The sequence below is a fragment of the Mustela lutreola genome, chromosome 3 (assembly GCF_030435805.1).
Source record: "Mustela lutreola isolate mMusLut2 chromosome 3, mMusLut2.pri, whole genome shotgun sequence".
NCBI lineage: Eukaryota > Metazoa > Chordata > Mammalia > Carnivora > Mustelidae > Mustela > Mustela lutreola.
Genome location: NC_081292.1, coordinates 192,023,222 through 192,037,478, shown reverse-complemented (window position 1 = coordinate 192,037,478; position 14,257 = coordinate 192,023,222). Strand labels below are relative to the sequence as shown.

The following is a 14,257-nucleotide window of genomic DNA, read 5'->3' as shown; positions in this document are numbered from 1 at the left end:
GGCTGGTTGACACGGATGTGCGAGTTCAGTGCGATGGGCCAGGAGCGCCGCGGATCTATATAGCAGGGCTGCTGCTGCGTTGGCAAGAACAACACAAAAGAGGCCCCCGGGGGCGAGTAAGGGGATTTTATGGATCCCTTTAACGTGCTGCATTCAGTGGAAATGCCTGTAGAGTTTGCCTTCATTCTCTGGTATATTCCAACGCTGTTCTGGATATGTCCTAGTTTAGTCCCTAGACTTGCTTTTATTTGCATTCTTAGTGTTTTCTAAATTTATCAGCACATCAATCTGAACTTTTGACCTGAAATTCATGTCTCTACGGATATGACTCCATTATATCCCATGTATTTTCTGGGGGAAAAAATCTATGCCTTTATGGATGTGCTCCGCAATTCCAGAGGCTGTCTGTGATGTAGAATTTCACAAACACTGACCAATTTCCCTTGATGGCAGAGGTCACTGTAACTTAATTATTTCTTTCTTTCTTTTTTTTTTTTTTTAAAGATTTTATTATTTATTTATTTAGTTGACAGACAGAGATCACAAGTAGGCAGAGAGGCAGGCAGAGAGAGAGGGGGAAGCAGGCTCCCCGCTGAGCAGAGAGCCAGATGCGGGGCTCGATCCCAGGACCCTGGAATCATGACCTGAGCTGAAAGCAGAGGCTTTAACCCACTGTGCCACCCAGGTGCCCCAATTCTTTTTTCTCTATATGATTTGCCAGTTTAGTGCAGGACACAGATCTGGATTCTGATGTTTGCTAATTTTGGCTGTGGTGACCTGATGCTTTAAGACATAGCTACTAACTCCTCCTTGGCTGGGTCTGCTTCAGGTACTAGATAGAAATCAGCCTTTGGACGTCAGCTTGTGATAAGAACCAAGAGGAAGGTTTCTATGATCAGTGGGTCCCAAACTGAGAAGGGTATTGCTTTTTGGAGTGCTTCCCCTTTCCAGGGTTGGAGAGAGGTAGTAAAGCTTCATAAACTCAGAATGTCCACTTAGTGGCCACATGAACATGGCAAACCACATAGCCTCTCAGAGTCTGAGTTATTTCATAGTACTTGTATCATGGGATATAGTAAGTTGAAAAAGAAAGGAGGGGGAAAAAAGAGAGAGAGAAGTATTTGCATTCAGAAGCTGGCCTGGCTTTCAGAGCTAAGCCATGCTATTCCTCTGTTAAGCATAAAGAGTTTCCCAGAATACCAGCTTCAGGAAAGGTTACTCTGAGACTCTGATGCAATGAGACAAAGTAAGGCCAATTCATAATTTTGTCTGAGCACAAGCAAAAACAAAGTCATTGCAGCACCCACACAATACCAAACACCCCCTCTCTCCGTCCTTATGATTAACTGCTCCTTTTTTATCAATTGCAGCTTTATCTTTCTAGGCTCCCCACCCCCCTGCTCCCCGCCATGAGTAGACTTATTGAGATAGTCAATTGTGAAATCACCCCCATGTTCTGACAACACCCTATTTAGAGTGAGCTTTTTTAGACTCTTCCCCAAGTCACCCAACCAAAGTGCAAATCCTATAATAATATCCTTTGCTAATACCCTTTGCTGAGACACCCCATGCATTCCCTGAACAAGTAATAAACCCAGCTTGTTCTGTGCCATGTGTTTGGGTGGTCTTCGGCTGAAGGACATTGACATGAGTCAGTGGGATGATGTGTATAATGTGTTCGGCACATACTTGGCACAAATAAGCATTAAGTAAATGTTCCGTGTTACTAACAGTGCAACATTACTAAGGCTGACTTCAGCTTGTTTATCTCCAAACACAGTCAATCCTCTCAAAGATGGCTGAAAATTTTCTCTGCTATAAAGCCATTTTTAGTTTAAAAAAAAAAAAAGTAGAGGTGGAGGGTACTTTAGACATCATCTAGTGGCTTTCAAACTCTAGTGTGCAGGAAGAATCACCTGTGCTTGTTAAAACGGCAAATTGGTCCTATCCTCTCCCAGAACTTTGTGTCTTTACATGTGGAAAAGACTCCGGTAATCTTGATTTCCAAACAGCACCACATCATTCTTGGATCAAACTTTAAAAAACACTGTTCTGGTTTCTTCTTCTTCTTCTTTTTTTTTTTTTTTCCTTTTAGTAAGAGAAACGTGGTGTAGCCATCCCCAGCCAATGTTTTATTAGCACTTAGACATCATTTTCCTTAAACATGTAGACAGAAGACTCTCTGTTTTGTTCTACAAAGTTTTATATGCATATAATGAGAGAATCAAACCAGAAATACTTAAATGATAGTGTTGATTAGACAGGAAAAGAGGTGAAGATCTCAGAAAATGCTGAATGCTAAACTTCAGTCATGGGTTTTTTTTGTTTGTTTGTTTGTTTTTGTTTTTTGTTTTCTGGATCTTTCTCTTTCTCTCCCAGGGCTCCTGCCTTCCCTTCCTGTACCTACGTCTCCAATCTCCCCTCCCCATCACCTGGCCCTGCAGCTGCCTTTCTTGGACTCTCATCATATCTCAGCTGGACTGTCCACAGTCTCCCAACTCTGTCCAGTCTTGCCTTCTTCAAAACTCCATTCTGCCAGCTTGTGGGGGTGATCAGAATCAGAACACCTCAAGTCATGTCACTGCTCTTGCCTGAATGTTTGTGTCCCCTCCAAAGGCATATGTTGGAACCCTGTGGTGATGTCTGGAGATGGGGCCTTGAGTGATATAGGTCTCGAGGGTGGAGACATCATGATAGGATTAGTGTTCTTAGATGCTAGAAAGATGGGAAAGAGCTTGCTTCCTCTCTCTGGATCTACTAGAACCCTGATCTCCGACTTCCCAACCTCCAGAACTGTGGGAAAGAAATGTATGTTGAAGTCATTCAGTCCCTGGTGTTTTTGTTGTAGAGCCTGAACTAGGGTAGCCGCTCACCTGCTTGAAACACTTCACTGGCTCGTATTGTCTCTAGCATCGCGTACTGGTTCCTTAGATGGCACCGTTGACCTGAAATCCTCTGTCTCCAGACTTCCTGATGGGTCACACTGGATAACTTGTTTCCCAATGCACAATGTTATTTTCACATTTCTCATTCACCCCCACTCCTGTTTTCCCGAGATATAATTGAAATATTACATTGCGTAAGTTTAAGGTATACAACATATAGATTTGATACATTTATATATTGCAAGGTAATTAGCAGCATAGTGTAAGCTAATACCTGCATTACCTCCCATAATTAATATTTGTGTGTGTGCATGTGTGTAAACATTTAAAATCTACTCTCTTAGCAAATTTCAAGTATATAATACAGTTTTACTAACCATAACCACTATGCTGTACATTAGATGCCCAGATCCTATTCATCTTATAGCTGGAAGTTTATGCTATCCTTCTCTTGTTTTTAAATATACTGATCCTTCTCACTGAGATATCAGTTCTGCATTTTTCACTCAGAGAGATTTTACCCCCCCCCCCTTTTTTTTTGAAGTTTCATCTCAGGTATCAATTCCTCTTAAAGATTTTCTTGAACCTTTCCTACTCTTCCAGGCTGAATTTAATACTGACAACTTGGTTCTATCAAGCATCTTCCTTATGCCACTATAATGGTAATTATTACTTATCTAATTATTTTGTCTAGACATCAGTTTCTTGAAATAAATGAAGGCACCCCCTTTCTGGGCCGGGACTATTCCATCTTTATTTTTGTATTCTCACTAACTGGCAGAATGAACTGGCACACAAAGGCTACTCAGTAAAAGCCTGGAGTTTATGAATGTTATTCCCTGGTCTGAAATCCATTGTTATAATAGCCCATGGGACCTGTTTTGAATATTCAGCACATCAGGCATACACACTCACATCAAAGTTCAGTATTTGCAAATTTCAATGTGTAGGATGACACAAGCACTCTGCATTTGATCTATTTAATGGGCCTTTAGAACAGGGGAGATGAGTATGCAAAAGAGAGAAAACAGGAATGTTGTGTTGTCCCCTAAACCTTTGGTTCCTTGGTCATTGTGTCTAATTTTTCTGTTTCCTGAGATGTCAAATTAATACCACAACAGCAGTGGCCAATTCTAGAGTATTGCTAATGTCTGAGATCCAGCCAGCTGTTGGTTTTAACACCCACCTTCCTGCTTCCTCGTAACTAGTGTAGCCTTTGTATGACACACAAGCTTGGTTAGATGAGATCCGGTCATTTGATTGGCAGCTACCTGGACGAAACTATGCCAAACGAGGCTGAGGGAGATACCAAGGATCACGGTCACAGCACCAGCCTTGAGTTCTCTTTCTCAGCTTGTCTTTGATGACTAATCAACAGATGACAAGCAGATAGGGGGCAACCAATGACCCACCTCTGTTGAACTCCTATGGCTTTCCATTTGGATCAAATTGGCTTTGGTGTGAAAAGCAGTACATGTCTTCTCACTCAAACGACGGGTGGATTGTCATTTGTATTTTAACAAACCCACAAGAAAATTAGAACCCCTAAGGTCTGGAGGGGAGGGAATGAGACCGTGGCATCATCCAGACCTAACCCTGTGGCAGCAAGGTGCGAAGCCATAATGAGGGATAACCTTGGAGGGTACAACTTAATAGAGACGTTTGTGGTCCTTCTTCATGGGATGACTTCAGTTTCTTTGCTTAGAGGTTCTTACATAAGATTAGATTGGCCAGAAGACACAATATGTTCAAAGGGAGAAAAGAGGGGAAAAGGAAGAAAAAGATTTAGGATCTGATGCTCACTTTGGCAACATGCGTACTAAGATGAGAGTGCTGCAGAGAAGATGAACATGGCCCTTCACAAGGACGACATGCAAATTCTTGAAACATTCCATATTGAGAAAAAAAAGATTCAACATGTGGACTTACTATAAACTAGGATATATAGGATACACTGGTGTGTATAGGGAATATAGGCTGACACGGGGGTCATCTTGAATTGTTTTTTCATCTTCATGGGGAAAAGGTTAGTGGGATCCTGTAGGATATCCCTTCTCCCATTCTTCTCTTGGAGACTGCTTTCCTCTCAGACCTTTCCCCTCTTTGAGGTTCCAGTGGGTACTTTTTAGAGCAGAAGGCGAGAAGGAGGAGGCATAGGTGAGGAGCTAGTTTGGTTGTATCCCCCTCTGCCCATGCCCCACCTCCCTCTGTTCATTGTTTTTAATGCTGGGATTAGAGGGAAAATACCATTCTCTTTGCCTGTTCCCCTGGGATGGAATGGAAACACAATTTTTAAGGAAAAAAAAAAAAAACAATCAGTGACATCCAGGATCTCTAATTTTATGTATTTTGGCTTCCAGTGTTTTAGGATCATTTCCAGGTCTGAAGTCTGTGATTTTTATGCCTACAAAACAAATAAAGTAACATTCAGCACTGCAAGAAGCTTTTGACTTTCCAATTTATGTCTGTTACATTATGACTGGCAAACAGAGAAATCTGGCTAATGTCTCCAGGAAGCCAACACTAGTGCTGGGAGTTTAAGGGTTGAAGAACTGGGATTTAGGAAAAATCAATAGCAAATAATTCAAGAATCTGACTTTTTTTCCAGGCAAAGAACTTTTTTTTTTTTTTTAAAGATTTTATTTATTTATTTGACAGAGAGAGATCACAAGTAGTCAGAGAGGCAGGCAGAGAGAGAGAGAGAGAGGGAAGCAGGCTCCCTGCCGAGCAGAGAGCCCGATGCGGGACTCGATCCCAGGACCTCGAGATCATGACCTGAGCCGAAGGCAGCGGCTTAACCCACTGAGCCACCCAGGCGCCCAGAACTTTTATAAATAGCCTAACCATGTGCAACCAGTTTGCCTTGAACACTCCTGATTCATGCCTCTTGCCCTGTTATAATCCCTAATAGCACACACTTTTGCTCTCAAAAATGATTCAGGTTAAGCAACAAATTAGATGCGTGTTCTGTTCATAAGCCACATGGATGGTCGGTAGGGGGCCCTGGAAAGCATGGGAAGGAAAGAGACTATAAAAAATGAATAGCCATGTGGGAACAGCTAAGAACAAAGGAGAGACAAGCAAGAATGAGAAAGAAACCAGGCCACGCAGCAGCAGGTTGGAGCTTGCAGATTGTTTAGAGCATGGCCACATAATATTAAATTTGATATTGTTGTACTTCTGTGATCTAAACTCCCTTCACCATCTCTGTAATGATGTTGGCTGCTTACATGAATGTTTTATGTGAGAGATGGTTCAGGAGCCCAAGGAAAAGGAGCTATTTCTCCCCCCCAAATTTATCCTGCATGATGTGGGTCACATCGGAGAAGACAGGATGACCCATCCAATGCAGGAGTTCAGAGTGTAGGGTGACTGGGGAAAGCATACATAACTCATTCCCTTCCCAGAATCACAAGAGATACTGAATACGTATGTGTCAGAGAATGTGGTTACACAAGGCTCCCCCTCCATGTGAGAAGACATTTCAGCCATTTCATTAAAATCTCAAAAAATGGGCTACGTTAGATAGATTTTAACCTGAAACTGTCATCTTCGTTGTGGAACTTTGTAAGAAGCAGACACAAAAAAGCCATATTTAATTACTGCAGGATGCTATTAGGGATGTTGTTTGCTCAGTATTCTCTTTACTAGGAAACTTTCCTTGCGGTTTCAGTACTGGGAATAGTTAGGCTAGTCTTGCATAATTCCTTTATTTGTCTCATGGACTCTGTTGGTCATGGAACTGATCTTGTTTCCCCTCTGTCTTAGCTCCTGGATTCAAATCTGGCTCTAACCTACAACCGACAAAGTGACTTAGAACATGGGACTTGGGCTCGAACTTCATTCCTGGAGGATAATATCCCCAAAGGAAACACACATACAGTCAAACAAACTTCTCCAGTAAATGTCATTCCTTGTTTTCCATTTAGTATTACTTTCCAGGTATGGTCATAATTCTTTACTTCCTATTAAAGTGATAGGGAGGCTGAATTTCCCTATGTGTATGTGGTTTTTGGTAGAAATCCTGAAATTCTTCTATACAAGAAGACAGAGAATTCTTTTTGCACTGGAAATCTCCTGGAGGAATGAGGTATTGACATGGAATTGCCTGCTGTTAGAAGGATAAAGAACGCAAGAGGGGAGGGTGACAAGTCTGTTCATTTGTTTTTGAATCTAAAGGAAGTGTCTAGATACTGAGATGACTTTCCTCATTAGCTAAGATTTGGACTATATAGAAAAGATGATGGAGATAAACTATAAGGATAACTTGGAGTGTTATAGTAAGTCCTAGTTTAACATTATAGCTGCAAATTTATCCTTTTAAGGCTAACCATAAAGGTCTTTAGCCCAGTTGAATTGAACCCTGAGCCTACATGGTTTAGTCTTTAAAAGAATACTAGCAATGATACCCTTTACTTTATCCCCCTTATAAGACATCATTTCCAGCCATGGAAACTTCTGTCATTATATTTGGCTAAATGCCATTATTGTTTATGAAGTTTTAATAGATTTAAAGAAAAGCAGGACTCCAGGGACGCCTGGGTGGCTCAGTTGGTTGGACGACTGCCTTCAGCTCAGGTCATGATCCTGGAGTCCCGGGATCGAGTCCCGCATCGGGCTCCCAGCTCCATGGAGAGTCTGCTTCTCTCTCTGACCTTCTCCTTGCTCAAGCTCTCTCTCACTGTCTCTCTCTCAAATAAATAAATAAAATCTTTAAAAAAAAAAAAAAAAAAGAAAAGAAAAGCAGGACTCCATAGTGCCAGAAACACAAGCTAAATATTTTATTGGATTCTAAAGGAGAAAAGTGGAGAACATAAATACTTTAGTAAAAATCCATTACTCGTCTGAAAGAACCAACTTTGGCATTCATGGCCCCCCAGTCAAGGTATCTCCTGTACTCCCCGGGCCTCAGCAGGTACTGCCGTCCCCTGTAGCTGGGCATCTCATAAAGGACCCAGCAGCCATCCAGCACGTTGAGGGAGTGGATTTCATTGAGATGGAAGCGGTCCTGAAGAGAGAGACAATCATCTGTGGTCTCTGACATTTGTCCTCTGAAGTCATCTCGCTCGTAGATCCTCATTCTGAATGTGCCAGAGTGCTGAGGAGGCAGACAGAAAAGAAAAGGTAGAATGAAGACAGATGGAGAGAAATTAAAGTTTTATCTCCTACACCTCCCTGCTCCCACCAGCCCAGAAGTTCCTGCAGTCTGGGTTTGCTTCCAGAACAATCACGTTGCATGTTAAAGAGCCTTCCTGCTCCCATCGCCACCGCCCCCCCACCTCCCCACCAGGCATCTGATGATTTCTGGGCTATACTAGGGACAGACCTCAGCAGCCTTTCAGTGCTATCCACCTGGTTCTGTCCTTGGGAGCTAAGGTTTGTCTCAGATAAAATTGATCACGTTAGGGCTTATTATTACAGAAGGTCCTTCTCGAAGAAGAAAATTGTAAGGCATTGGAAAGCAAAGTCCCATTTGCTCTAGTACTCTGTGAAAAAGAATCAATATTTAGCTACTTTCTCTAATATTTTTGGTTTTGTGTACACCATGGAACATAAGATTGTTAAGCTTTTGTAGAAAAGAAGATGACACATTTTCTTTGTCTCTGTTTTGATCACCTCAGTGTCACTTCAGATTTCAACCTATCTGACCCTTGAGCTTCCTTTCTGGTCTCTTTCCTTGCCATCTTCATTTCCCTCAGCAGCAAAAATCATCTCCATTGAGCTTGGAGGACAGTATAGCCCATGCCTTCCACACTCCAGCACATTCTTCGGAGAACTGTGCAAATTACTCTCTAGGAAATACTCAATCCCCAACTTTCACTTTGGAGTTGGCCTTCCCTCTAGTTTATACTACTCACCGAGCTAATAAATACTGACCATGGAATTAGAATAAAAACCAGAAGACAGGGCCTATCTTTTCCAGGAAGATCATTAAAAGGAAAAGTGGGCCAAAGCAAGCAAGTGTGTTTTTATCAATTAAGCAGACCCAGATTGTATCTAGAAGTTTTGATATATAATTTCTGAGTGGATACCACTCAGAATGACGACTTTAGAGAGCTGTATCTTAAACACATGGCAGCTTCTGTTTTCCCCATGTGCTGCTTTCTCTCAATTAGTCTTTGGCTTTTTAATTCTTTTTATTACATCTAAAATACAAAAATCTGGGAATGTGAAAATTCAAGCCACAGAGTTCACAAAGAATGGCTTCCCATCTGAGACCTCCTCCTTTGGAGTGCAGGCAATGGGCTCACTCTTGCTTTCTGCTCTCCAGTTGGAATGATTTGGTTGAAGAATGATATTTGTTCATGGCTTTCACTTCCAAAGAGACCAGAGACGAGGACAGAGCCACACTCACCTGGGGGATGAGGCGGCAGGAGCGGATGGAGTCGCTGAGGCCCAGCCACTGCTGGTAGTCCGGGTAGTCCCCGCGCCGCAGGAAGTACTGGTGGCCCTGGTAGTTGGGGCGCTCATAGAGCATCCAGCAGCCGCTGTCCACGCGGATGGAGTTGCAGCGGCTGAAGTAGGGCTGCAGGTTGGGGCAGTCGCTGCTGCACTCGTAGCAGCGGCCCTGGAAGCCGCGGTCCTCGTAGAAGGTGATCTGCAAAATGGAAGATGTGGGAGCATGAGGCGATTCGCCCCCGCTGAAGAGGCTGAGCCGGGGCCCACCCTGAGCCTCAGATACCCGGCCCTTACCTTTCCCATTTTGGAGCGAGTGAGCAGGAGGCGTTGGCTGGGTGCTGTGAGGGCCGAGGGGGAGTGCCGCTGTATATATAGCAGCCCTGACTGCTGCCTCCGCAGGAAATCACACAAAAGGGGCCCATTTCGGTGAGTAAGGGGATTTGCCGGCTCCCCGCTCCTCCTCCCCCTGGCCATTGGGGTTAGCTGAATGGTTTACTCTCATTCTTTCTGGTAGGTTCGGGTTGTTCTAATTCACTAAAGCTGTTGTTGCCACCAAAATGAAAAGAGTTTTTACTCTTTTAGTTGAGCAAGAGGATGAGCGAAATCCTATCCCCGTGCTTTTATTTTGTCTCCTACTCTGCTCAGTTGACTCCTCAAAGGTAATCAAACTAAGTATTGTCTTCTGCTCCGGGACTGGTGGTTGGTTTTGTTTTTTAACTTTCATTAAAAATCAGAATTTAAACAATGAGTCTTATGGAAGAGGGCATCAAGGGAAATAATCTGTGAAAGTGCTTTAAAAAGCAGAAAGCTTAGTTCACATCCGAGACTCTGTGGTCGTCACTGTTGTTATTTTGGGGTCTGTCTTGAGTAAAACTGATACTTGATTGGAAATGGGTAGGCTCCTGGAGGCTGGGAATTCTCTCTGACTCCTTTCTGCCTCTGGGCCTAGAGCAGAGGGTTGGCACATAGTAGACCCTCAATACTTGGCTTTGACCTAAAAGAAAGCCGATAGCTAAGGCCTTCCTCCTTTTCCTCACAACTCTCCAAGAGCCCAAACCCTTCCTCCTGCTGGTGGCTGCCCAGAGTACTGCTAGTTCTTTTTTTGTCCCTGTCCTCCTTCAACGTCCAGAGATCTTGCTTCCTCATCACCATTAGATACTCTAGCTCACTTGAGAAGGGAGGTTTGAGTTAGTGTAAGGAGTAATGTCAAAACCTTCAAAATACCAATGGTCTCCATCCGCAGACTTCTGAGATGTTGGAGAGACCCAACCCAGCTGACAGAGCCTCTCCATCTCATGAACTTCACAGTGTAGTATGGGGACTCCTGAGGTCCCTGAGACACTTTCAAGGGGTTCATAAGGTCAAAACAGTTTTCATAATAATACCAAGGAGTTAGTGACCCTTTACACTCTTATTCTTGTGCAGGTATAAAGTGGAGTTTTCCCAGAGGCTATAGGAAATAAAGGAGGCTTGTACAAATGTAAAGCAATTCCAATCTTTTTGTTCATTATTTTTGTTTTGGAAAATACAGTTATTATCCATAAAAATATGTTATTTATATTAACATGTAATAAACTTCCCACCTAAGGCCTTGGGTCAGAGGCCTAGACTCAGACTTCTCAGTTATTTAGCCAGCTTTCAATGCTAGACCATCAGGGACTTGGATGGGGTCGGGTAGGGGGGTGGGTGGTAATTTCAGGACCTGTACCATTGGTGGGTAGAGGAGTAAGCACTAGCAAGTGACACTAACAGTGACCACCTACCTGCCTGTCCCATGCCTTGTTTTCACAGTGCTTCCTCTAAGGTTCTTTTTCTTCCCAGTACTTACAAACACCATGCTATGTTTCAGTAGGCATCACTGGTGGAGAACTTATTCAAGGATCGACACCTACAGACATCCACAGACACTTCTGCAGTTTCCATTACTGTTGTGTCATCCTGGGAAAATCACTTAACTTTCTCAGGCTTCAGTTTCTCCATTTATGAAATAGGAGTGGGGATGGAAATCAATCGCGATAGTGAACTTGAAAGTACATGATAAATTGTAAAGTAATACCAGGAGTAAAAAAAATCATATCATTCATATTAATAAATGCTAAAGATGATAATATTAATAGGATTTCTTGGTACATCAATCAAATATAAAATATGAATGTGTTTCTGGGTTTCGATACCACAGTGTCTATACTTTTCCTTATTGTATGGAGACTAAGTGCCATCTGCAGATAATATCATATATTAAGATGCTTTGGTCTAACTTTGCAAAGATCTTCTGTTTGGTAATTTTGATTTCACAATCAAATGATGACAACCATTTGCGTATGATCTTGAAGCAAGGTGCAAAGAAGAGGAATAACGTAGGCAAGGTCTGTGCAGTCAGAGCAAATAGAGTCCTTGAGGTTCACCCACCACTGGTGGCAGATGCCCCAGCCTGGCACAGGCAGCTCCTGCTGTCCACTTGCATGTGTTAAGTGGGCGCAGCTAAAGCAGGTCTGCAGGCCGAAGTGGTCACTGCTGCATGCATAGGAGGTAATCTGCAATGCAACATGCCTACAGTAAGGGAAATATCCGCCAAGAACACATGACCATGAGTTTCATTGACAAGACCTCTTTCTATACCCAACCATGCTGGCCAACTGCAGATGCCGAAGCAAGAGTTGTCATCAGCGTGCTAAAGGCTCAGGTATGTGTGCTTACATGCACGTGTGTGCACATTTCAGATCCATTAGATGATTTAGGCCTGACTTGGCTAACAGTAGAATTGCGCTTTTTTTTTTTTCTCATATCTCTATTACCAATGCTGTCTTCTCCATGTGTTCAATTTTTATTTTTCATTATATTATAGTTTCTAAAGTGCTTTGGAGATCTTTGAAGCAGCATGCGAGAGGAATGTTGATGTATAAAGGACAAGTCAGAAATGTCCCTGCTCATTATTTGATTAAGCCTTTTCATGTTTAAAGAGAGAAATAATAGGTATAGATGCAATTCATGCTGAAAACAGTGGGGATGTTTGTTTTAAATCATAGCAGCCTGGGAGGGCCAACTAGGGAGAAAATGTGTTTCCATTTTGCCTTCTAAATTCAAGATGTCTGGGAGGATCTGGACCAAGGGAGGAGAGCCATTCCTTGATACAGGAACATCTTCCCTTCTCAGAAGCATATCAGATCTCACTCAGTCTAGGCAGCTTATGTCCCTCTTCAAGGACAGCTCCTCTCCAAACCAGCTTTTCCTTGGCTGTCCCTTCTTTGAGCATCTACTGCCCTTCATCACCACTCAGCTTAACTCCGCCTTTCTCATAGAATTTCTTCTTTCCCTTGTCTTCAGCAAGGTTATGAACTCGAGAATAAGGGCCATATCACACTTCTTTATCCCTCATCATGTATTAGTTAAGTAGGTGGATAGATAGAGCCCTGCCAACATGAAGACCATGAAAAAACAAAGCTTCTGTTTTGGGAATTGAGAACTCTCCCATATGTGATCACCTACGTGGATGTTCAGAGACACAGAAACCACTTTCTCCCACTCACTCAGCTACCACCCTCTGGTTCTGATGCCCTCAGCTTCTGCCCATCCTTGCTGACGTGGGAGGACTTGGAGGGAGGTTCAAAATGGCCCCCAAACCCCAGACTGGCATGGGCCCACAGCACCCACAGCTTTCCTACAGGGTGGGGAGTTGTTAGAGCACCTCCAGGGCTATCCTGTTAAAGTCTCAGAACTTACTTCTAGTGGGTAAGGGAGAGAGACAGGGAAGTGGTCCTGAGAAAGAGAATAAAAATGAAAGAAAAAGTGGTAGACAACATTTTTGTGAGGGAAAATAATAAGGGAGATTTTTAGCTATTTCCTTGTCATTTTTCATATTACACTTTTTAAAAAAGATTTTATTTATTTATTTGACAGAGAGAGATCACAAGTAGGCAGAGAGGCAGAGAGAGGAGGAAGCAGGCTCCCTGCCGAGCAGAGAGTCCGATGCGGGACTCGATCCCAGGACCCTGAGATCATGACCTGAGCCGAAGGCAGAGGCTTAACCCACTGAGCCACCCAGGTGCCCTCATATTATACTTTTAAAAAGATTTATTTATTTATTTATTTGAAAGTGAGAGAGAGAGAGAGAGAGAGAGAGAGCGCGCAAGGGAGGGGGAGGGGAAGGATGTGGACTCCCCACTGGGTGCAAGTCCAGTGTGGGTGCTTCTTGTGCTCTAGAAGATGGATGGATCAATGGAATGAGACTTCAGGTCCTGTTGCTGTTAAGACAGGCTTCATTATGTCTCTTTGTATTATCAGCCAACAGCCCTGTCTAATTATGTTGGAGGTTAAGGCACTGAAGCCACTGGGCCTTCTACCAGAAATATTTGAATACTGAGTATAACCGTAAAATTATGAACAGATTTTTTTTGTTCCATTTTTAATAACTGCAAAACTCCCTTTGGAAGCACTGGTCTTATTTAAATCAGAACTAAAATTTAGAAAGCTGTATAAGGTCCTCTAGGAAGGAGCTCATGGTTAAATAAACTTGTAGATCAAAATATTTGAATGGATCTGATATAATGCTGGTTTCTTCCAAAAACAAAATCATTTATTTCAGAGCCATTATAGTTGCCTGAGGCCTGTTAGAAGTCTGAATGCAAATAGTTCCTCGCCCTTCTCCTTCCCCTCCATGCAAATGCTGGCTTTTCCTGAAGCATTTGCAGACTTCCTTCCTGACTCTCTGGTAAACCAGTCTCAACTGAAATCTCTTGAGTTCATCAGCAAGTCATTGACATGCCCCTGCTGAAGGAAGCCATGTCTACTTTCATTTAAGCAGTTAGGATTGAAACTGCAGAAACCTTTTAGCACTCACCTGGCTCATGATGATGAAAATAATAATAGGTAATAATAAATAGCCTACTATATAAAGAGTGTCTGGTGTGTTCCAGACATTGTACAAGGAATTTTATACAAAATACATCATGTAGCTAACACGGCACAATTATTGT

The 14,257-nt window shown here is 42.8% G+C and overlaps 1 protein-coding gene across 2 annotated transcripts; it reads right to left on the bottom strand.

The window, feature by feature from the left end:
* Positions 1-7,707: 7,707 nt before the first annotated feature.
* LOC131828198 (gamma-crystallin B) lies at positions 7,708-9,587 on the bottom strand. Of its 2 annotated transcripts, none has more exons than XM_059168994.1 (3): positions 9,579-9,587; positions 9,235-9,483; positions 7,708-7,983 (listed from the first exon to the last, which is right to left on the bottom strand). In XM_059168994.1, exons 1-3 carry the CDS (start codon positions 9,585-9,587, stop codon positions 7,708-7,710), a joined length of 534 nt encoding a protein of 177 aa, XP_059024977.1. The 2 variants fall into 2 exon arrangements, with proteins under 2 accessions (XP_059024977.1, XP_059024978.1); XM_059168995.1 differs by having other exon boundaries at positions 9,241-9,483.
* Positions 9,588-14,257: the final 4,670 nt, after the last annotated feature.